The 23,212-nt window shown below is 38.2% G+C and overlaps 1 protein-coding gene and 1 non-coding gene across 13 annotated transcripts in view; both read right to left on the reverse strand.

Annotated features, from left to right (window-relative positions):
• The window catches only part of sec31a (SEC31 homolog A, COPII coat complex component), a 51,397-nt gene that overhangs the window by 19,520 nt on the left and 8,665 nt on the right, over positions 1-23,212 (reverse strand). For 11 of the 12 annotated variants that reach the window (XM_062981565.1, XM_062981564.1, XM_062981556.1 and 8 more), the window contains exons 4-20: positions 21,329-21,527; positions 21,133-21,228; positions 20,385-20,525; positions 19,088-19,230; positions 18,535-18,634; positions 17,596-17,757; positions 14,855-15,004; positions 12,183-12,422; positions 11,596-11,670; positions 8,940-8,990; positions 6,086-6,163; positions 4,550-4,616; positions 4,243-4,421; positions 3,369-3,495; positions 2,220-2,365; positions 1,087-1,260; positions 167-343 (exon numbers count right to left, since the gene is read on the reverse strand). In XM_062981565.1, coding sequence (XP_062837635.1) covers positions 167-343; positions 1,087-1,260; positions 2,220-2,365; positions 3,369-3,495; positions 4,243-4,421; positions 4,550-4,616; positions 6,086-6,163; positions 8,940-8,990; positions 11,596-11,670; positions 12,183-12,422; positions 14,855-15,004; positions 17,596-17,757; positions 18,535-18,634; positions 19,088-19,230; positions 20,385-20,525; positions 21,133-21,228; positions 21,329-21,527 — 2,305 coding nt within the window. The remainder of the gene's footprint in view (positions 1-166; positions 344-1,086; positions 1,261-2,219; positions 2,366-3,368; positions 3,496-4,242; positions 4,422-4,549; positions 4,617-6,085; positions 6,164-8,939; positions 8,991-11,595; positions 11,671-12,182; positions 12,423-14,854; positions 15,005-17,595; positions 17,758-18,534; positions 18,635-19,087; positions 19,231-20,384; positions 20,526-21,132; positions 21,229-21,328; positions 21,528-23,212) is intronic. The other variant, XM_062981557.1, reaches the window with a different exon arrangement.
• On the reverse strand, positions 22,521-22,680 carry LOC134299789 (U1 spliceosomal RNA). The gene has a single exon (XR_010007046.1). It is a non-coding gene; the product is annotated as a U1 spliceosomal RNA (small nuclear RNA).

A 23,212-nucleotide genomic window follows, 5' to 3' on the forward strand; every position in this document is an offset into this window, starting at 1 on the left:
AATGATTTCTAGAGATTGAGTGCAAGATACATTTCTACAGGCTGAAAAAAGCACACACAAAAGCCTTTTATGGGTGCTCTTCATACAGAAATGCATGCGGATCATCAAATAGAATCATTCAACATTGTCACAATCCCAAGACTAAGCATTTCCGCTGAAGAATTACCTGCTGATAGTATTGTTGGGCAGGGATTTGTTGTGGCATCTGCATCTGGCCTGCTGAAGGCCCACCTCTTCCTTTGGCTGTAGGCTGTCTCTCATAAGATGCTTTAGGGGCCTCTGGGCCTCTGGGAAGCTCTCCTTGAGCTCTACAAATTCTTTCCCGCAATTGTACAACATTTGGCTGCAAACCACAAAACAAGAAATTACTTACACACAAACACAGATTCTAGAAGTAAGCCAAGGTGCATTCTGGAAACCTTCAGAAGGAAGCATAACTTCTAGTAGCTTATTTCAGACAGTATACTTTCTGCATTCTTTATTCAGAAACTTGGAAGAAACCTGATTAGGCCACCACCTAAGTATCAAAGATTTGCAGCATCTCAGATATACAACCTTGTATATTTTTAAGTTTTAAATTGTATTGTATTGGTTTTACTGTAAGCCACTTTGAGACTTTTTTTAGCGGGGAAAAGCTGGATACTAATACTTACAACAACAACAACAACAACGCCGCAAGAAATCTGGGGGGAAATGCTCTTCAGAGAGACATGTGGAGGTGCATTGTGAACCATTGCAGCACAATTACAGTAACAGCATTTCCCACAAAATCAGTTATTGGTGGGCTTTCATACTGAGTCTTTCCTTATATGCATTGACATTCATGGTGCAGGCTACCATGCAGATTCATCTTCCACTTTATTATACTATACTTTACTTACTATAACGTTGGCATGGGCAAACCTCCGCCCTCCAAGTCTACCAGCTGTTAGGAATCGTGGGAGTTGAAATCCAAACACCTGGAGGGCCGAAGTTTGCCCATGCCTGCTATAACGGATCAGGTGATTAAAAGGCTTTCAACTGTCAATCTAATATAAGGCCAAAGCATATGAAACTGAGGAAAAAAACAAACCTAAACCCATTTACCTGGTTGGTGTTTGCAGGCAAAAAAGCTAATGCGGCAGCAATGCTGCCCTGGGAAGCCAAAAGGTTAGCGTACTGACTCATCTTCTCGGCCAGAAGAGCACCAACAGCATTGCCATCCATCACCTGTGTCTGCTGCACTGCCTTACGCAGGATTACCACTTTTTCAATGAGATCCTGCAAATGTCAGATGGAAGGGAAAAAAAAGAAACAAAAAAGCACTGCTAAAACGGAAACTGATAAGGATTCAAATGTACATAGTCACAGAGAGTTCGCGGTGGCAATAGCAGCAGAAATCTGACTTCTTTAAGGACAGGAGCTGTGCAAGCCCATAAATATCATAATCAGTTAACCTACACTCACTCAAGATCAATTTAAATTTTGAATTTGGTAAACAAATGACAAACTCTCCTTTTAAAAGCTTGCAGCATTTGTTCAAAAATGCACTGACCCCCAAACAACCGGGGTGGACACCTAATTTGTTCCTCAAGTGTGGCGCCTTGCTCAATCTGGGTCAGGGGCTTTTCTGTGTGGAATGAAACCTGCTCGATGTCAGCCTTGCAGATGTGTAATGGTCCCCCAGATTGCTGAGTGGAGTAAGCAAGGATTATGTTTCTATTTCAGGTGTCACGTCATTAGCAAAGTAGCTCACATAATTTCCCACGCGCTGGAAAATCAACGACCTTCAACAACAGGACAGGGCTGTTTGCTTTGGGACTTCCCAGTGGCATCTGGGAAGAAAGAGATTGCTGGACTAGGCAGGGCTTTCCTCCCACTCAAACAGTCCATAAGCTGTTCTTATTATGTTCTTAATACTGAGCAGAACAGATGTGCAATACAAAAGCAATAAGTGGGGCTGTTGATTCCAGTGTCGATGAGATTTTCAGGACTGCTGGGGAAACCCCAGATTCCCCTTGTCTCTATGCTGGATATTTAGCAGGAATTAAAAAGCAAGTCTAATGATTTAGCAGTTTCTTTAGCAAAAGCAACACAAGAGTCTATTAGATTAGAGTGAGCTAGTGGGAATATCAAACCGCAATGGTTTGCATCCAAACCTTTTATCGTGCTTCTATCCAAATGGAAATATTAAAATCTTAGGACCAGGCCAAACAGAACCAACTAACGATGACACGAACCTGAAGAGACAATGGACTGTTTCCATCCTGAGCTTTAGTCCAGCAGGCAACCAGTTTCTCCACATTACCAGCACAAATGTAACACAGGCAAGCCTGTGTCTGCAAAAGGCTGTCACCTTCGCTTTCAAGTCTAGCACCCAACAAATCTATAGTTAAGAATAAAAACAGAAGAAAGCTAAATATAAACCAGTGTAATAAAAACCAGATTACTGAAATACCATTAAAAACATCTGATCAAAATGTGCTTTCATGCCTTTATGTACCTGCTTCTTTTCTTCATGGAATGGCTTTCCCTAACTACTGTCTGCTGAAATATCTAAATAAGGCAACCTACTTTTGCCTAATCAGAATAAAGAAGCAAGCTATGGTTGTACTAAAAAGGCCATTCAGAAGGAAACCAGCATGCAAAAGGATGAACAAGCCCACAACGTATCTTCAGATTATCCAAATGGAAGATAGGGTTTAGAAAGTCATCTTAACTAAGTCTGAATCTAGAGCAAAATTATAACAGATCCAGTTAATACACTGGTGGCAGAAGAAGGGCCATCTAAAGATAATGAAAGGTGGCCTGGATTATCCTGTCAGTCAAACACTGGAATCTTGCTTTCCAAGAGCTGGGGCTATAATTTTTCAAAATTTCTTGATCTTAGAAGTTATGGCATTAAGTGAATAAAGAGAGACGATGTGTAGAGGACACTCCCATGAGGATGCATTTTGAGTTACAGTTCTCCAACAGACTTAGAAAGCTATGCTGCCGTTGGAGTTAAGAGCCTTCTCCACTCCAACACAATATATCCCATCATCTTCCACTAACAGGCCAGTGTCCAGTAATTATGGCCCAACACAAATGGAGGGTTATATATTATGTCATTCTGCTTTCTGCCATAGACTAGCAGAATACTGAGACCAGCTAAGACAAGCTATATTTGGTGGTGTGTACAATATAACAACTACACTACTGTTTCCAAGCTCACAAACTAGATCTCAAGTGCCTTAAATAGGTAGCTAATTTTCCAAATGAGACATGGCCATGTATATAAGCTGCCTTGGGGCCTCATGCTTGGAGCAAGGCATAATATAAATTTTAATAATGAAAGAGTGAAAATATTTCACTGACAAGTGTTGCATTTAAATTAAACTTTTCTTTACCACATAGAGAAGCAAATTCATCTGGCCTGGCATATGTCAACATGGCAGCTAAAGCCTCTCGCCAGTTTTGCAGATCGCAAGATTGTACAATCTCCTTCCAGTTCTTAGTCACAACTGCGGTGATGAGCTAAAAAAAGGAAAAGGTGCATCCACAAGTAAGTATGGTTTCCTCAAATTTGATTGATTCAAAGCAACAGCAACATCATATCAAGTCAGGATTCCGGCAAGAAAAACATAACATATTAACAGATGAAAATCTCACTTTAAAATAGGATTTAAGAAATTGGGAGGAAAAAACAAGCATTTTATGCTCTATCCCCACAGTGAGCTCCTCTGCTTTGTCTTGATTGTAATTAAGTAATGTTCTGTCACCAATATTAATTGTGGTGAAGGCAGAAGGGAGAGATCACTGTGTAGTGTATGGTGGCAGGTGCATGTGTCTAAACTAACCATCTGGCAGCCAACTCCTGATTGTGTGAGTAATGACCATCATTTAAATTCACTGTATATCTCCTCAAACTCAAATTGATCTTATGTTAATATATATCAGTTCCACCATTTCACACTGAACACAGTTAATCCCATCTGATTTTAGAAATAATGAAGGTCAGGTCTGATTAGACTTTGAACTCAATGCCACTGGGGAATACATAAGATCTCCAGATAGGGCTGAGAAAGAATCCTGCTTGAAAAAAATGAGAGAGCTTTTTTAGTTAGACAAGATCGACAGTACTGGATTAATGATCTGAAAGCTTTCTACTTTCCTGCCTTGGTGCAAAATAAATACTCTTGCTTCTCTGAACTCTGTATTATCTGCTTCTTCTGGGTGCCCGTGAATAAAATGAGGGAGATATGTCTACATAAACCTACATACCCTGGTAATTTTGCCTCGTGTCTTTGCAAAGTACTTCTTCTGTGTTCTGGACAGCAGCTCCTGGCCGCCAGCTATAGCCAGTATGATGGCATCAGCCATGCGATTGTCATGGAGGCAGAGGTCAACAGCACTCTCAAAGTTCCCTGTCAGCAAAGCCTGAGTGATTAAGCCATCAATATCTGCACCAAGGGAAATACAAACATATGCTGATGATCACCACTCCAGCCGTACAAAAAAAAAAAGAAATCTAAGCATTCAAAGCAACTGGCATACTCTGGAAAAAATGTGGTTTTGTTTTTATCTTTACCTCCAGTGACGGAAATGTTAAATGTTTCTTTTGTGGATGACAGGGCATCAGTCTCGTTTTCTGTCTTCTGATAGGGAGAAAGAATGTATTTTAGTGTAGTTTTGGAAATGCTTTTAATTACAGCAGAATGCACACAGCTGGCACTGGGAAGCTGAGATGTGTTTTCAATGTGTCATTTTCCTAAGAAACTGCTCACTTACGGAAAGGAGAGTGCTACGACTACTGTACACAGATTATGAAGTGCTGAATCAATTAAATTCCTTTTATCCTATTCCTTTGCAGTAAGAAAGATCTCTAGTCGTAGTAGAAAAAAGGGTACATATTTAGGCTTGCAATCCTATGCACGCTCATCTTAGAATATATTCCGGTGAACCCTGAACTAATTGCACAGTTGTCAAATCATCATGTAAAGAAACTTACAAAGCCACCCATTTCCAATACAAGTGGCATATTTTGAAGAATGCATGAAACTATCCAGTGCTTCCTTTTGAAGCAAGGTAAGTTAGTAACACAACCCATACCGCAGATTTATAACAGGAATCCCCAAATTCCAAGGCCAGAATGTAAAACTGAAAGACAGTCTTGTTTTCTCTGAAGGCGAAGCATCCTTGCAGAGGGGATGATGGAAAATCAACCAAGGACCTTCTGAGTTTGAAAAAGATACAGTATCAAAGCACCTTAATGCCAGTCAAGTGGAAAAACAGTCCAGATGGATCATTAAAACAAAGGCCTGGAGAAGCACAGCCCTTTGTTTTACCAATCTGGCCTTGTTTCTCCTGAGAATAAGCAACCTGGGAGCTCTACATCTTTTTCCAAGCCAATGCAGCAGAGTTAGGGGAAAGACAATATCATTGGCATTGCTGCCCCCTGGTGTCATACAACTTCCCATAGTTACAAAAATGGAAATTTAGAAGTACTGTACACCCAAAAAGCCATGAAAATCAAATTAATACTTTGAATCCATGTGGCAATTTATGGCAATCTGATCTAGCTTTCTTTCCAATATTTTTTGCAGCCAAAACAAAATCACCGAAATCACTTAGAAAAAATGAACAAATTTTATACGAGATTTCCCACTTCCATTAGTCAGGCAGGATTTCAGAAATCTTCCTCTGAGGTCACTACACAGGGGAGAGTTTACCATGAAATTCACAATGCCTTCTACCTGACACTGTTTACAAACGCATAGTCTATTTTTCAATGGCACCTTATTATTTCAGCTCTAACAATGCAGTAGACATTACTTAAAATCACAGTTCATTGCAGGCAATTTGTAAGGATAGCTTAGGCTTGTATCAGAGATCTGGCTCTAAAATGTTCACTTTTCAAAAAGGACAATCATGGAGGGAATTTTGAGATCCTAACAGACTGTAAATCCCTAGTCACTGATACATATCCATGTACAGTATGTATGTCTAATGGGGTATGCCTGTTCACATATTAGCTGTACACAGACATACAAGAGCAATTGAAAGCTGGGAGACCATGAAAAAGCACCTCTTTGTCCAGCAATTAAGTCCAGAAGAGAATTAATACCTCTCCCAAGTGCCGATCCTTAGCCACCAGGCCCTCTTCACCATCGCTTTGTGCAGACTGGTCAAATGCCTCAAGAGCCTTTCTCACAGATGAAAAAAGAATGTTTCAGCGATTTAAGGAGAGAGGGAGAGAGAGCAATGCAGTTAAGCAAATCCCAATAGCATTATATTTTCCCCAAGTTCCCATGTTAGTAAACCTACGGCTACAGTAAGAACAAGCACAATCTTTTCTTCCTTCACTTCTCTTTCTAAATTGTCTCACACAACATGACTAATATCTGTCAAAATATATGACTGTATGCAAGTGCTCCACAGCTGTGCTGACAAGTGAATGTGTGGGAGGTAACCCCACAGGGACAACAGGCAGGGAAGAAATACTTCGTGACTCGTAGCTCCTGGGAGAACTACTTGCCTGTTCTCCCGATTAATTCAGGAGAGAGGAGGATAACTTAATGGCAGGGTAAATTTCATTTATTTAAAAGGCATCCTCTGCTCCCTGGCTATACAAAGCGTCAAGAAAGATTTGTGTGGGCCACTCAGTCATCCTGGATAAACATTGCTGTGTTGAAGTCATCTCAATGTTTCATATTGTGTTTCAGCAAACACATTATGTGACTGGAACAAAATTATGGTAGCCTATATAAAGATCAAGGGTGGGGATCTTATGGACTTCCATATATTGACAAACAACCACTTCCAACAACCATCACTATTAGTCGGACTTGCTGGGACTAATAGAAAACAGAGTCTAACAACATCCAGAGGAGCAAACGTTCCTTAGTCTTCTCAAATAAAATTAGAGTTCCTAACACAAGCTGGATCTGCAATTCCTTTTCTCAATAATCAGGATAATCAGTAAAGCCTTTGTTCTGTGCCCTTCCACTATCTGACATTTAGTTGTGGGTATATAGGACAGGAACTTTTTGGTGATAATGTTAAGGCGCTGGAATATTCTCCCTCAGGACGTCTATGTTGTCCTTCATAACTTTTCAATAGCTTGTAAAGACAATTTTGCTACTTTCTCTGCATGAGACTATGAAATATACTTTTCATTTGTTGTTGCTTTTAAAAATTGTGCTTCTAGCTTAATTGTGAGTCACCTTAGGATGCATTTGGGCAAAAATGCATCACAGAAGTGTGAAGTTAAAACAAACAACCCAAGTACTGCTGCAGAATTTAGAGAAAATGGCATGCATCCTAAAAAGGGGAAAAGGGAGGCTCAAGTTGCAACGAAAGAGCAAGACAGGACTAATGGAGCACAAAGAGAGGAAAGAATACACCAGCAAACCTTTAATAAATGAACGAACAGTTCCCTGCTCAACTTGCTACCATGTTAAAATCATGAGGAATGCAAAACAAACATAAGTTTACACCAACATTTTAAAGTTGTGAAAGTAGGTCAAAACATTTATATTGGTAATCCGTAGAGTATCTCTGGAACATAAACCTCCCATCTCATTCCCACAGACAGATCTGCCTGGACTCAGGCTGAGAAAATTGACATGTCCACAAACTATGTCCACATCATAGTTGACATGTCCACAAACTATGTCCACATCATAGTCCAACCCCCTGCTTCTTAGCGGGGGATTGGACTAGATGGCCCATGAGGTCTCTTCCAACTCTACTATTCTATGATTCTATCATTTTAGCTAACAAGGACAAACACATAGAAGCTGCAGTGAGGCCTGATGCTATACATATAATACATTCTTTCCTTTTTTACTTACATAGCTAAGTTTGGAAGCTCTTATTTTTGCTTACCTATAGTTTATTGTATTCTCTTAACTGACAAACCATGGTCAGCATCAACAACTATTTATTATTATGTTTATTTATATGCTGCTTTTTCTCTCTACAAAGGAGGCTCAAAGCGGCTTTAGTTTGTTTCAACAAAATCAACTGGAAGTTATAATTACTGAGGCTGGCTTAGTACAGTGCCATAATAAAAGTTAACCACAGTTTATTGTGTTTGAACCTAGAATTGAGGATAACAATAAACACAAAAAAAAACCCCAACCTCCTCACAACAAAAAGAGACGATATTCAATATGAAACCCCAAGGTTTGCTACTGCTTGTTCATACTTCTCTAAAATATGGCTTAGCATAATGGGCTGACATGAGCAATAGAGGCTTGTCAGTTTTTTTTTTTTAAATGTGAGTTTGAGATGAGATCTGAACCAGAAGAATTCTTCACTCACAGCGTATGCTGTTAACCACTTTTAAACTACTGCTTCTACTCAGGTGTCAGAAATGACAGTCTGCTGCAAGAAAAGCTGATGGATGAAACCACGGCTCAAATTCTTAATGTACTTTCTGCTGCAGATTTAGCTGTGTTGCTTTGGTTTCTTCTTCTTCCAAAGTGGCACAATAGGGAATAATCTGCCTTCGTTTTAAAAGCTTTTATTAAATACAAAACGAGGACTCAATCATTTTACGGAAACTAAGTGCAGTCACTGTTTCCAGAAAACTGGGGATGTTAAAGAGATGCATTACATCACTAGGAAAAAAATCAGCAGAATAAAACATGGCAATAGAGACTGCAGCACACTTGTAAAAAAACAGACAAAGAGACACACAAATGGTAAGTCTTAAGTCAAAGTGAAGTTATCTCCCAAGAAAAATGTTAAAGAATTAGGGTTTTGGCTTTCTATAGAGCTAAAAAAAGCTGATTTCTTTCCTTTTTATTAACATTAACCTTTACTGCCTGATGTGGAATTTATAAACTGCAAATTAATGTGAGGACAAGTATAGATGATTCATGCATTTCCATACCAATGCAGGCTGCCAGAGAAACAAAGTGGCAGTTTCCAAATGCATTTGCGTGACAAAAGGTCTATGTTTATGTTCTTACCTCATCTGGTTCTCGGCTGTGAAGACTCTCTTTATGTAGAGCTGAAGTAATCTAAAAGGAGGAAAGAAGACTGATCTATTTCTCTTAGAAACAATCCTTCAAGGCCCCTGTCAAAATGGCAAGTGGAGGTACAGCTCTTTTTTTTCTAAAGTCAGTCATAAGTTACTGTACATTTCAAAAATATAACTCGTTTCATCAGGGCATTACTAACAAGAAATTTTATACAAGACTGAAAAACCCAAAACAAAACAACAACATTTTATTATGGTCCAAAGACCCTTTTTCTCCATAGATGTACAAGGTTAATAAGGTTAACAGCAGCTGACTGATTAGACATAGTCGGATAAAATTTGCAACAGTTAAAACTGCTTAGAATACAGAGTTAAAACTACTTTATGCCATACATGATGGCTAAAACGACAAGTTAAAAACTACAAAGGTACAAAGAAACTTGGCAACTGTCAAGGTCATGTGGGGAAGATAGTCACGAAGTAGAAACTTTACATAAAGTTTCACTGGACTAGCCAGTAAGTTTCTCAGTAGGGGATTGTTTATGTGTGTTCAAGCCTATTCATAGAAACTGCATGCCAACAGAATATGGTAGATGCATTCTACTTCCTGTTTGTTACATGGGCAGAGTCTTTCTTTATATGAGATACTTGTGAATCTCACATGCAGCAGTTCACACAGGAGCACATTACATCTTGCTTAGAAAATAGACAGTGATATTTGGCCACAGTCAAGTTATTTAAGTAGTTTGCTGCGTAGAAAGGTCCAACATAGTGTATGGACAGAGCACTTGGGGAACAAGATATAGATGAAAGAGAATGTAGCTCACAAAAGGCAATGTCCCACAGTCTATGTTTGATTAATTTGAGCGCCATATCAAAGCCCAGATGAGTTAAGGGGGATGCAGAAAGGCCGGTGGAGGAGGCTTTCTTAGAATTTTATCTTACACCAACTTCTTAAGTACTCATCCTGATCTAAGTGAGGAATCAGACCTGATCCTAGACTGAAAACTCTGGTCTTGAGGCAGTGTTTAAGTGCCCCCCCCCCCAAACCAAGTATTTTCCCGGATTCAAGTAGCAAGAATACATCTCAAAAGGGATCTAAAAATGTGTTTGCTGTTGGTCTACAAAAAGTAGAAGTGCTAATAAAAATGCATACAGTATTGTCATTCCTTCATTTCTTCCCTAAATCACATCTTAGGGCTGTTTACTATACAACAACTAAACTGGAAAAGTGACAAGTCCAACTTAAGGTTCAGACAAATTGCCTAAAGAATATGGCAAATTACCAATAATTCCACATTACATTAAACATGCACAAAACATTCCTAGTTCCTATTCCGAAACATCTTGACATATTCTACTGATTAGGTACCGACTAAAAGATTAAAATAAAATTCAAAGAACAAGTGCGACAAATAGTGCTTGCTCCTTATGGGTGAGTGAACTTGTTCTTCATAGTCCTTTGCTCAATTACTTCCAGTGAATATTTTTCTAAGAATTGTATATAAATTGGTTTTAAGAGCCTTCCTGGCACTGTGTCATTAAATAATGTGCAATTCTAAGATTGCATGCATGAACCTTAAGGCATTTGAAAAAATTCTTCTTCAAACGTTTCCCATGGAAACATATGCAATTGTTAGGACTAAAGACACAATGGACCAGTAATCTCTCCTATTTAAAACCCATATCTCAGCAATCTGACATCATGGGTTACTTCTCTATTAGATTTATGAATTCCATGCATAAGGCCAACAGAAAATAGACAAAATTATGAAAAGTAATATACATCAGTTTAAACTAGCTTCCCCCACCTGCCTCAATGAAAAAAAAACCCAGCATACTAATAAAATATTACAATGGACTTCCCACCTCCCATCTTAAAGATAAACAGTGAAAATATCTGATCCCGCTAATCTATAATTTTAAACAGTTTCTTCATTCTACTTTACTATCTTAAATTTGATTTGAGACTTGATTTGTTCTAACACAAACATATTTGTCTGTTAATAGTACACCGTATCCCTGAAACTCTTCTCCTCCAACACATTTCAAATGAGTTGATTTTCTTCTTGTCAGATTTCTTTACTGTCCGCTTTATACAACCATACAAAGAAATTGAGAATATCATGGCATACAGACAATACAGGCAGTCCCTGAGTTACAAACATCGGATATTCAAATGACTCAGTTAAGAATGGGGTAAGACAACGGGAAGTGAGAGAAATCTACCCCTCAGAAGGGAAATTCACTACTGAAAGAGTGAATCTACTGAATCTTTCTCACCAATCCTTGTTTCCACAACAAGCCAAATTTTTCAAAATCCAAACATCACAGGGACAGAAAGTGAGGTGAAATCCTCTGAACAGACAACAAAACAACACCACAGGGTTATCACCCATTCCTTATGCTATCCAAAGGTAAAAGATATATATTTTAAGCTGGTATTAAACTTAAGAAATTCACCTCTTCTGACTTATATACAAATTCAACTTAAGAACAAACATACAGAACCTATCTTGTTTGCAACTTGGAGACTGCTTGTACTAACTATAGTATTGAATTATATATCTTTATTTAATTAGGTTAATTTCTAGTTCCTTCATATCTGCCCTTCCAAATACAAATCTTCTAAATAGTTGACTCACCTTTTGCCCCAGATCATCTTTCTTGTATCCCAAAAGTTCCAGGTATTTACCACGTGAATCCTCTTCAAAATGCACCTTTTTGAAAGTTGGGAGAAAAGAAAAATGTCAGAAACCAGTTTCATTTTCATTCTCTCCCCAATATAACAAATGTGTGGACAGGAAAATGGCAGCCATGGTGGCCAGGAGCAGAGAATTCTGAATTGGGGCTTGTGCCATTCCCTTTTTGTGGAATAACCCTCAGCTTATCCATATCAAAATCCATTATTTTGGCCTCAGTATTTGCTCTCATCTTAAACATGAATTTTAATTATATTTAAGTATTGGTATATACCAGACATTGGCAAACTTTCGCCCTCCAGGAGTTTTGGACTTCAACTCCCACAATTCCTAATAGCCAGGCTATTAGGAATTGTGGAAGCTGAAGTCCAAAACACCTGGAGTGTCAAAGTTTACCCATGTCTAGTATATACACTATGTTGAGACCAATGATAAAGATAACAAAACAGGCTCCTAAACCACCACATCCTTTGAGTATTGGTTTTTAAGATGATGGGAAACTTTAATACACAAACAAGCTCTAAAATTACCTTCAAGAAAGACCACACATTTTTCTCAAAGTCATTCCTGGCAGCATCGATTTTCTTCTGACAGTAGTTGATGAAGGCTTCGGCTTGAACGGCCTCCTGCAGCTGATCAGAACGGCTCAGGAACTCCTTCTCAGTGACAACTTGACTCACGTAGACATGATAATGCGGCGGCTGCTGCTGCTGTTCTGGCCCTTGTTGCTGGGACCTGCTATTTTCAAATGTGACCAGCTTTCCTCCAAACTAGAATTTAGACACACCACAGACTAAGTACAGAGAACCATTCTGACCAATTATTATTAAATTAATGCTCTCAGGCAGCTCTGTGTACTTATAACTGTGTTCATTAATGAGAGATTGTTTGTAAGAAAGTTGATTATTAGCTTAGAAAAATGCCTGAAGGAGGTTTGTAAGCATCATTTAATGTTAGGAAACATACCGCTATATGAAGACAGAGGTTGAGCTTATGCATTTTTAAAAAATCCCTAAAGCATAATTTGGGTATTTAACAAAAGGGACACGGTTTTTCTATGCCACTGTATATAATGGGACTGTATATAAAGGGAACATCAATGGATTTTGGTATCCACAGGGGGTCCTGGAACCAATCCCTAGAAGATACTGAGGGCACACTGTACTTTTCAAAACAGGGTGATTCATTTAGGTTAGAAGACATAATAATAAAAACAACAACAACAACAATAACTTTATTTTTATATCCTGCCTCCATCTCCCCGCAGGGACTCGGGGTGGCTAACTTGGGGCCAAGCCCAAATAATCACAATAAAATAAGATAAAATACAATCAGAACAAAAAAAAATAGTCAGTGGTAAAAATTTAAACAGATTAAAAGCACCATAAAAACAATAATGTAGTGATTGAATAGAACAGCCATAAGGAACAAAATAGAGATTTAAAATAATAATAAAAGACTGGGCAAAGGTGCGTGGAGTGCATAATTAGGATTTATCAATCTTTTCAGCATAATAGATCAGGAAAAAGACATTTGAAATGGGCTACAATTTGAATACAGTGCTTCCAATTCAGAATGAGAAAGAACTGGCACTAAATGACACATTCTTGGGCTTAGTTTGCTTGCACATTAATGCACTGACACCTTAAACTGTTTTGAATTTCCCAGGATACTATATGCTCTAAGGCCTATTTTCAACAGTCATCAGATGAATAGTTATATTATTATATCAACTATGAGCTATATATGTATTCATGACAAGAGAACATACGTTATATATGTTGGCCTTTATTTTTAAAAGCCTGGTTCTCTCCAACTTAGTTTATTTTACTATGTTAAGACTTTGTAATTTCTTTAGTAATCCTTGATTAAACAACACAGAATGAATGTCCCAAAGTTGAAGGGGGAGGGGGGGGTGTTGAAAGGAAAATCTACAAAAAACAACAAACTGTTAGCCAGCAAGCAGAGCTTCTGAGGTTTCATTGATAAATAAATCATGGAGCCTGCAGACAGTTAACATCAAAGGAAATCTCACAAGACAGAACTGTAAAAAGCAAAGTACAGGGCCAAACAGAACAATGATGCTGTCTGCTGCTGCCATATGTATAATAGCTCACAAAAAAAATGAAGAGCGAGCAAGTCAACACAAAAAAACCCAAACCCTTCTCCCATTACAAGATTGCTTAATCAGTAGTGCATCATCCAGATGAAGGGCAAATTCTAAAACAAGAATATGAATCCAGTGGGGCTTCTGATGCTGCAAAGCTACATTTTCTCTGACACTTTGCACTGATTGTGCTGGCAAGAACATTGGAAGTTGCAGTCCAAATACATGTGACCCCCAACATTCTCCACCATCGCTCTAGAACAGTGGTTCCCAACCTTTTTTTGACCAGGGACCATTCTCCAACATTACTACCAAAAGGGTTACGAATCTGTTTTTGGTCAACTTTAGATTCGGTTTGGTTATTTGGGGTGCTGATTCAGAAAACTGCATTGGATAGACTACATCGGCTGTAGATTCTGATACAGAACATGTGCCATCCAGTAGTCACCATCTACTTGCCCACAGAAAACCATATTTAATAATCTAGAGCCGATGTGATCTATACAATGCAATTTTTTGAATCAGCATTCCAAATAATCCCAGGAATAGGCCTAAAAACAAAGACACCAAGGCACCCCCGCTTCCAGGTGCCACATGGATCAGCTCCACTTAGGGGGAGGGAGGAGGAGAAGCAGCAGCAGTCAGGAGTCTTGTTGTCGCGCCTTACGTGAGTAGTCAGCCTCTCCCTGCCAACACCCCCATTGCCTCGGCACTATAATAGGGTTTTGCAAGTCCAGTTGCTCTTGTTGCAACGGTGTAGTAACAGTGAGGCCGCGGACCATATTTTAGTTCTTGGGAGCCACCGAGGGTCCATGGACCACAGACTGGGAACCACTGCTCTAGTACAATAGCTCTCGATCTTTCGTCCTCCAAGTGTTTTGAAGTCCAACTCCCAGATTTCCTGACAATTGACCAAGCAAATTATGGCTTCTGAAAAGTGAAACCCCAAAGATCAGGAGGGCCAAAGGTTGGGACTATTACTCTAGAATGCCACTATGTATCAAAAGAGGCCAGTCCTGTAATGTTCTCTGCAGAAAAATGATCAGAAGCATCATCCATTTTTATACAGCAGAGTGCAGAGAAGCTTCCACTTACTGAAAAAGATGCACCCACGGGTCGGCGAATCCACTTGGGTGGCTTCTTCAAGGGCAGGATTGTGCTCTGTGGGGTCTGCTGTGGAAGCTGCAGAGGAGGGAGAGGCTGCCCTGTTCCAAATGGGTCAAGATTCCCAAAGGATGAAGAGAGCTTTTAAAGAAACACAGAGAAAAAGGGATCAGTCCACACCACAATCATTATTTTAGAGTTTATTGATTTTCTGCTACCCTGGAGACTAGGACTCTGAGCAACAGGTTCAAATTACAGGAAAGCAGAGTCTATCTAAACATTAGGAAGAAATTCCTGACGGTAAGAACTGTTCATTTTTTTTAAAATTTTATTTATTTATACTTGAAACTTATACATTCTTAAACAAATTTGCAATACAGAGTTATATATATCAAGCTCATATAGTATTTTCACTCTCTATATTACATACTCATATTATTTACCTTTTATTACCCCTCACCTAGTGCTATCCCTTCACCCCAGACCAGCCAGTTACAATATTTATTTCCAAAATTCCATTGTTTCTTTTACAGGTTTTTCCCCCTTACCTTCTACATATACAAACTCTATAAATTTTCCCCATATCTTCCCAAAATCATCCTTTTTTAATATCCCTCTTATAATTTTAATCTTACATGTCAATTTATCATTTATCGCAATATCCCAAACCTCCTTATACCATTCTACCAATTGGCACTCATCACTACCTTTCCATTTTTTGGCTATTAACAATCTTGCTGCTGTTAGCAAGTTGGCGATTAGTTTTTTTTAACTCTTTTGATACTTGAATATTATCCATAAATGACAACAGTGCTATTTCAGGCGTTCCTATTATTTCTATTTTGGTGATTCCCTTTATTTCTTTAAAAACGTTCTCCCAAAATTTTTGAACATATTTACAGGACCACCACATATGTATATATGTACCATTTTCCTGGCAGCCCCTCCAGCACTGCTTAGAGTATTTCCTATCAATTTGATTTAATCTAATTGGTGTGAGGTACCATCTCCAAACCACTTTGTGATAATTCTCTTTTATTCTTATAGACATGTTTTTTAATATACGCATATTCCACATTTCTTTCCAAATTTGAGGGTGTATTTCCTTATTGCAATCTAACTCCCACATTTCTTTAAGGTGATCCTGCTCCTGCTCTTTAACTATTAGCAATTTGTAAATATCACTTGTTATACCTTTGGTTCTTTCTTTTCCTTCCCTTCCCCCCCTCTGACTAATCATCTTCTCAAATTTTGTAAGTTCTCTATCTCCCTTATATTTCTTTCTTATTTCCCTTGCCCATCTTTCCAATTGTAGAACTTTATACCACCTGATACTCCCCGATAGTTGATTCCTTATTTCCCCTAGATTTTTCATTTTTGATTCCCAATCCTTTAATTTCATCATTCCTTTTTCTTTAAATGTTCTTTCTAACTCCCTTTTGAGATTCATTGGGAAATTTTTTGTAATTAACAAAATTACAATGTTAATGGGGAGATTGGTGGTATTAGTTTTTCTTCATACTTGGCCCAAATTTCTAATATATTTTTTAAAAAGGGGTTCCCTATTTTATTATACCATTTCTTCTCCGAATTCCTGGTTTTCCCTATGAAGAAAATATTTTCTAATTTCATATCTATATCTTTACTCTCTTCTTCTAACCATTCTAAATCCTCTTGTCCTATAATCCCTTCAATAATATACCTTAATTGATTTGCCATATAGTACAGTTTTAAGTTTGGTATTCCCAGACCTCCATTCTTTTGTATTTTATACCATTTTTCCTTATTGATTCTAGCCCTTTTATTCCCATTACAAAAGGTATTTATCATATTCTGCCAATTTGTAATTTCACCAGTTGAAATTTTGATAGGTAGCATTCTAAACAAAAAATTTATTTTGGGTAATATTTTCATTTTTATTAATGCAATTCTACCAAACCAAGACAATTTAAGCTTGGTAAATTTAGCCAGAGTGTCTTTAACATTTTTTCTTAATCTGATTATATTATCTCTTTCTAAATTGCCCATTTCTTTAGATATGTTTATTCCTAAGTATTTTATTGACTTCTTTATTTTTATTCTACACAAACCCCCTTCTCTTATTCTCTCTTCCTCTTCTTTAGTGTAATTAAATAATAAAATTTCTGATTTGTTCCAATTAACTTGAAGGCCTGTGACTTCCCCAAACTCTGTTAAGTGTGTTTCTATTCTTTTTAACTGTTCTATTGGATAAGAACTGTTCAACAGTGGAACTCTCTGACTTGGAATGTGGTGGAGGGTCCTTCTTTGGAGGCTTTAAAACAGAGGTTGGATGGCCATCTGTATGGGGTGCTTTGATTGTGCTTTTCCTGCATGGCAGGGCATTGAACTGGATGGCCCTTGGGGGCCTCTTCCAACTTTGAAGATTCTAAGATGATTATCTTGCCTTTTCATGCTTAACAAATACAAACAAGGAGTAGGTTGTGGCTGAACGAATGAGTCAACAATCTCTGTCAATATCCTATCACTTCATGGGTAAAGGACATGATTATTCTCTTTGGCAAGACAAAGCCTCACAGAGAAACAAAAAACTGCAGAAGGAGGTTAATTCTCTGAATTCTGACTATGGAATAATCCTTCAACAGCCTGCAATACTTTTGACAGTCAGACCTATTTTAAAACATTTTATCCTACATTACACATCTGTCTTACTCCAACTAGATGTTTAGTTCCATTTTGTTTTTGAAAATTACCTTGTCTACTTGCTTCTGCCGCAGGCTGTCTGGGCTTCCTCCCATGATTGAGTAAATGCTAATCCTCCCATCAAAAGAAGCAGCAGAGAGCAGAGCAGGGTTTCTGGGACACCACTGAACATCAAAGCACCATTGGGTGGTAGTAGGCAGCTCATACAACACCTGTGCCCAAAACGAGATACATTAGACCAACAGGGGCAGCTATGAAAAGAAAGATCAGATACAAGAAAGATCAGCAAGACACATGGGGATATCCTAACAAGATGTGGATATCTTCAAACAATTCTGATACCTTCTGCAGTGAAATCCTATTAATATGGAATGATTGTACTTAGAATTTTATGACAATGTAGACTGCAAAGGCATTTTTCTCATCAGTACTTTCCTCGCCTGCTCTTCCCTTCAATTAGTCTCCAAATAAGTTTCCAGTCAGAGGAACCAACAAGATACTAATGGACTCTTACAGCCCAGCTAAAATTACTGTTGGCAAAGGAAAAGCAACAAACTTTTAATAAAAGAGTCAATTACAATAAGAGGTCCATAACCACAGAACCCATTTGTGCAGTTTCCAGATCCTCCAGCCAATTCTATGGTATGCTTCCCCAAGACATTGCCCAGAGTTACTTTGAAGTACTCAGCAAATTTATAGAGAGGATAACTCCCTGGAAATCTTTACGTCTTTCAGTGTAACACTATGGTATGTTGGAATAGAAAATCAGGTAATTGAATGGCATTTGGTTGCATCCATGGTTTCAGGTAACTGTGATCCAGCATTATTTCTTTAGCAAAAAAGTTGGTACCAAAAGCAGATAAAACATAAACATTATTTCTTTTTTATTAGGAACCTGCTTTCTTTTAAAAGAAAGCCAAACTTTTGTCTAGTTGTGCTGTACTAAGTGCAAAGTTAATGTGTGCCTGAAAGGTATTTGCAGACCATACCTCTCCTGTGTTTGGATTCGAACAAAGAATTTTAGCATCCTTTCCACAACTCAGCAACAATTCAGGATCTGCCATACTCCAAGCAATGGTCAAAATGCCCCTATGTAAAATGAAAAAACAAACACAATCTTTTAAAAAGTGAACAGTGGCTGCAAAAAACCCCCTAAAAATAGTTGGTATTAATAACAACCACCCCCACACCTTCGTTTCTTCGAGACTGAGACTCAACATGTCCTACAGTGCTTACAACAGAATTAAAAAGACAAAAACATTTATAATTAAAACAGCATGAAGCTACTATCAATATTAGAAGAATTCAAAATTACCTTCAACTTATGTATGGATTATTTCAAAATTCATAATTTTGGCCCCCAAATCTGCCCTCAACTTAATAAATGAGTTAGATTTATACATGAGTATATATGGAACTTTAAAACCAATGAATGAAGATGTAGTGATGTTTTCAATGTCTGCTAACATATTCTATAGATTATACAATAATAATTGCATACTCTGACCCCTATTAAAATTTCTAACAGCAAAGTACATATACCTTGCATGGCTTTCCAGAACACGAAGTGGGGAAGATGCAAATCTAAGGTCCCACATCTGGATTACAGGAAGCCTGTCATCTTCTGAAGCCAGAACCATTTGTGTAGCAACATCAGGATGCCAAGCCAATCCTGAACAGTGCATCTGAAATAGCATAGCCAGTGCTTAGCTAAGAGATAAAGCATGTTCAAAGGAGAAAAAAAAAACATCTTCACACAGTTGAGATTTCCTTTAGTCATCTTGTAGACCAGGGATGGGAAAACTTCGGCCCTCCTGGTGTTTTGGACTTCAACTCCCATAATTCCTAACAGCCAATAGCTGTTAGGAATTGTGGGAGTTGAAGTCCAAAACACCTGGAGGGCATAAGTTTGCTCATGCCTGTTGTAGACAACCTTCAGGCTTACTACAGAAAATGTGAAATTTGCTGACCAGCACCAACAATTTTGGTTTTTTATTGCTGTATTTCTTCAATTGTAAGATGTCTTTGATTATATAAGATGCACCCTATCACCATCACCCCAACAAACATACATAAGATCCAACTGAAATTCTAAGACAAACCCCATTTTAGACATGTTTATATAAGAAAAAAATGTTTCTTAGAATAGAAGAAATACAGTAATTTTATGCAGGAGGCATACAGCTTATTGTTGTGTTATTCAAAATGATTTTAACTGGTTTTAAAACATCTCTTTTTAATTAAAACTATTTGACTTTTTAAAAATCTTTCTATATTCTTGTCACCATTTAATGTTTTAAATTTATTTTACTGTAGTATGCCTGAGACCATCAAATATAGGCAGAATATAAGTGTTTCAATAAAAATATATAAAATCCAAGTTAAAGTTAAGAACTAGAAAGTGGTGAAATATATTAACATGCATTAAGGCGAAAATCTCAAAGCCAGTGAAAAAATGAGTTATTTGCTTGGACAAGAAAATATGTGGTCAAATATGGCTGCAATTATATTTGACAGATATCCAAGTTATAAAGCTTTGCATGATGGTCAAGCAGGTCCATATCCAGAAGATTAGTTTGCAGCAATGGCTGTGTTCAAACATATTTACTCTGAATCAGTAAATGGGTTAACAAGAGTCTGCTTAATCACTTCTATTTAGCTGCTCCTGTCAATGGGAGGAGCTGAACAAACCAGAGGCTTTCTATCCACTGTTTGCTTAGCAAGAGAGTTGACTAAGAATCTCATGTAGCTTCTCTCCTAATAAGCCTGAATCATACATCAGAGATTATGCACGGCATCAGGTTGGGGAAGGTTCACAAACAACTGGATGAATCATTACCCGGTTACTGTGGTCGCTGACTTTGATGATAGGCTCATTCTTCCTGAGATCCCAGACTGTGGCACGGCCACTGGGGCTTGCAGAAGCCAAGATATGCTGGACTTGTCTGTTCCATGCAATGCAACTGATATCTTCAGGAGGCTGTTGAAAGCAGAACATATTTCAGTATCAATCTCCACAGGCCAAAATCTCATCATGCCTCACTGAAGAATGTAACACAAGATGGACACACTATCACAGTTGCAGTCCTATCAAGTCAGTGTAAATGCCCCCCCCCCCCCCCAAAAGAAAACCATATTACCCTTTCTAACAAGCATAACACGGGGCAACATCATACTCAAAGGCATGTGGGATGCCATGGTAGAAGTGCTAACAAGGAAGTAAGATGACCAGGTGCTACTTTTAATTCTGCTTCTCATTCTACTTGCATTTCTAGAAATTTGATGTCAAAAGGATGGCCATCATTCAACTGTTTTCTTAAACAACTCTACACAACAAGCTTCGGAAAACAACACAAGCTGACTACAATTATATAAAATTTTATACCTCTTAATTCTTTCAGCAATAATCTAATGTATAAATAAGTGGCTTTCTACCACTTTTAAAACTAACAGATTTATTTTTATTTTTAAAAGAGGTAACAAGTCTATTTCCTTTTTAAGCTGCAACTGAGTAATATGTCTATCTCTCAGAGAAGCACCATCTACTGGCTGCCTAAACATTGCTAGATAAAATATATATCCTGTACCTGAGTCTTGGCTCCTGGTGTCATTGGTGTTGCAAAGTTGTTTAAATCCCAGATGTAGATCTCAGATTCATTAGCCCCCGAGGCTACTAGATTTGTCTGTAACAAATAGGATGCAGATTCATGTGGTAAGAATTAATCCAGACAGCTCTTACTTGGACACTATAAGTGATACTGGAAGGGAGTCGGGGTCTCTAACCTGGAACAGGTTGACATCCAGAGCTCTTACAGGTCCTGTGTGCTTGTCTTTCTGTGCAATTACAACTTCACTTTCACCGGCTAATATTTTAGCAGGGTCATACAAAATGATATTTCCGTTTTCACCACCTGCAATAAGTACGCCTGATAGATTCCCATCAGATGCCACTTGAGGAGGGCCCCATATCAGTTTGTGATACCTGCAAGTCAATTTCAAAAGAATTGATCGCTTAGAGAGGTTCATCCTTCTCTCAGTCAATGTACAGTAATTCTGTGCCGAATTGTCCAAAGTTTGTTCCAAATTTCTGCTTAAGCCCAGCCCAGGTATTTTCTAACTATATCCAGAGAAGGAAAAGAGGAGGAACTGGACTCGACTCCACTCTTAACCCTAGTCGCATCTCTACTAGACAGAAGAGGGAGAAGGCTTCTGTGACTATTATATCCAATTAAAATAGGGCTTTAGAGAAAATGAGATGGGTGATCTTACCTACCTCTCAGGTTTTCTGCAAAAATAAATGAGCATAAATTCTGAGGTTTCCAGCATTTTAAACACTAAACCAGTAAAGCCCTACAATATAAAACCTTTAAATCAGGATGGGTATCTTTTGAGTCTGAAGCCATCTTTTTCCTGCACCTGAGAGGGACTAAAGCAGCTTTTCATCAATGACAAACAGTACTGCTGGAGATGGAAGTGGCAAGGGAGGTGGCATACTGTCCATAAGCTGCACTTCACTCATCCTACTTTAGTTTGGATCTGCTTATGCTACAAAATAATGCTATACAGCAGTCTAAGTAAGACATGCACTTCTAATGGCAAACAGACACACATAGTTTCCTATTGACATTACATTTGCTATGAAAGATTTATGGACTTATTCCAATGTCAACGGAACATTTTCAGCTCCTTCACCACTTTAAAGACTAGCCTCACTTGCTCATATTGACACTGTCAAAGCCACTTTGCCACAAAATAACAGCAGCTATTAATAATAATAATAACTTTATTTCTTACTCGCCTCTCCTCATGTCTCGAGGCAGATAACAAAATAATTGAAAAACATAAACATTGTAAAAATACCACAAATGCACACATCTAAAATGTATTTCTATAAAAGATACATATCTAAAATGTATTTCTATAAAATATACATATTAAAATGTATTTCTATAAAATACATATTAAGATACAAAAAACAGAGATTAAACAAAGGACACGAGTACCACAAATTATGCAGTCGAGTGTCCCGCATTTGGGGAAATTGCAGGGGTCAGAACACCTGGAGTGCAATGGATGAGCCTCACCCAGGGAAAACCACCTTTGTGATCATGTTGTTTCCCTTGCTAGATAAGTAATTATTAGTATATTCTGCATGCTACTAAAGAAGTCCATTAGCAAAACCTTTCCTAAGAGAATGTATGTTCAAGTTGATTCACAGCAACAAAACACACAAGGAATTCCAAGTTCATCTGTGCAAAACAAAGGTGCACTCTGTCAAGACCAGGATGTTTAGTGGGGACATAAGCTTAGACAAATCCCTAACCTGTGCATTGGACTGTTAAGGTGATAAAGGAAATATCCTAATGAGGGGTGCTTCTTATAGTCATTGTTGTCGCTCTATGTTCAGAGGCCATATAGCAAGTATGGGCAAACTTCAGCCCTCCAGGTGTTTTGGACTTCAACTCCCACAATTCTTAACAGCCGGTCTAAAACACCTGCAGGGCCAAAGTTTGCCTATGCCTGTCATATAAGAAAGAACCAAGCAGAGCCACAGTGTCTAGTGATACCTGAACCAGCCACTGCAAGCTTTAGCATGCTGCCCGCCCTCCCTCCCTCCCTTTTGACCCTCAAGTAGAGACTGTTCAGACTCTGCTCTGCATATGGTTT

The sequence above is a fragment of the Anolis carolinensis genome, chromosome 5 (genome assembly GCF_035594765.1).
Source record: "Anolis carolinensis isolate JA03-04 chromosome 5, rAnoCar3.1.pri, whole genome shotgun sequence".
NCBI lineage: Eukaryota > Metazoa > Chordata > Lepidosauria > Squamata > Dactyloidae > Anolis > Anolis carolinensis.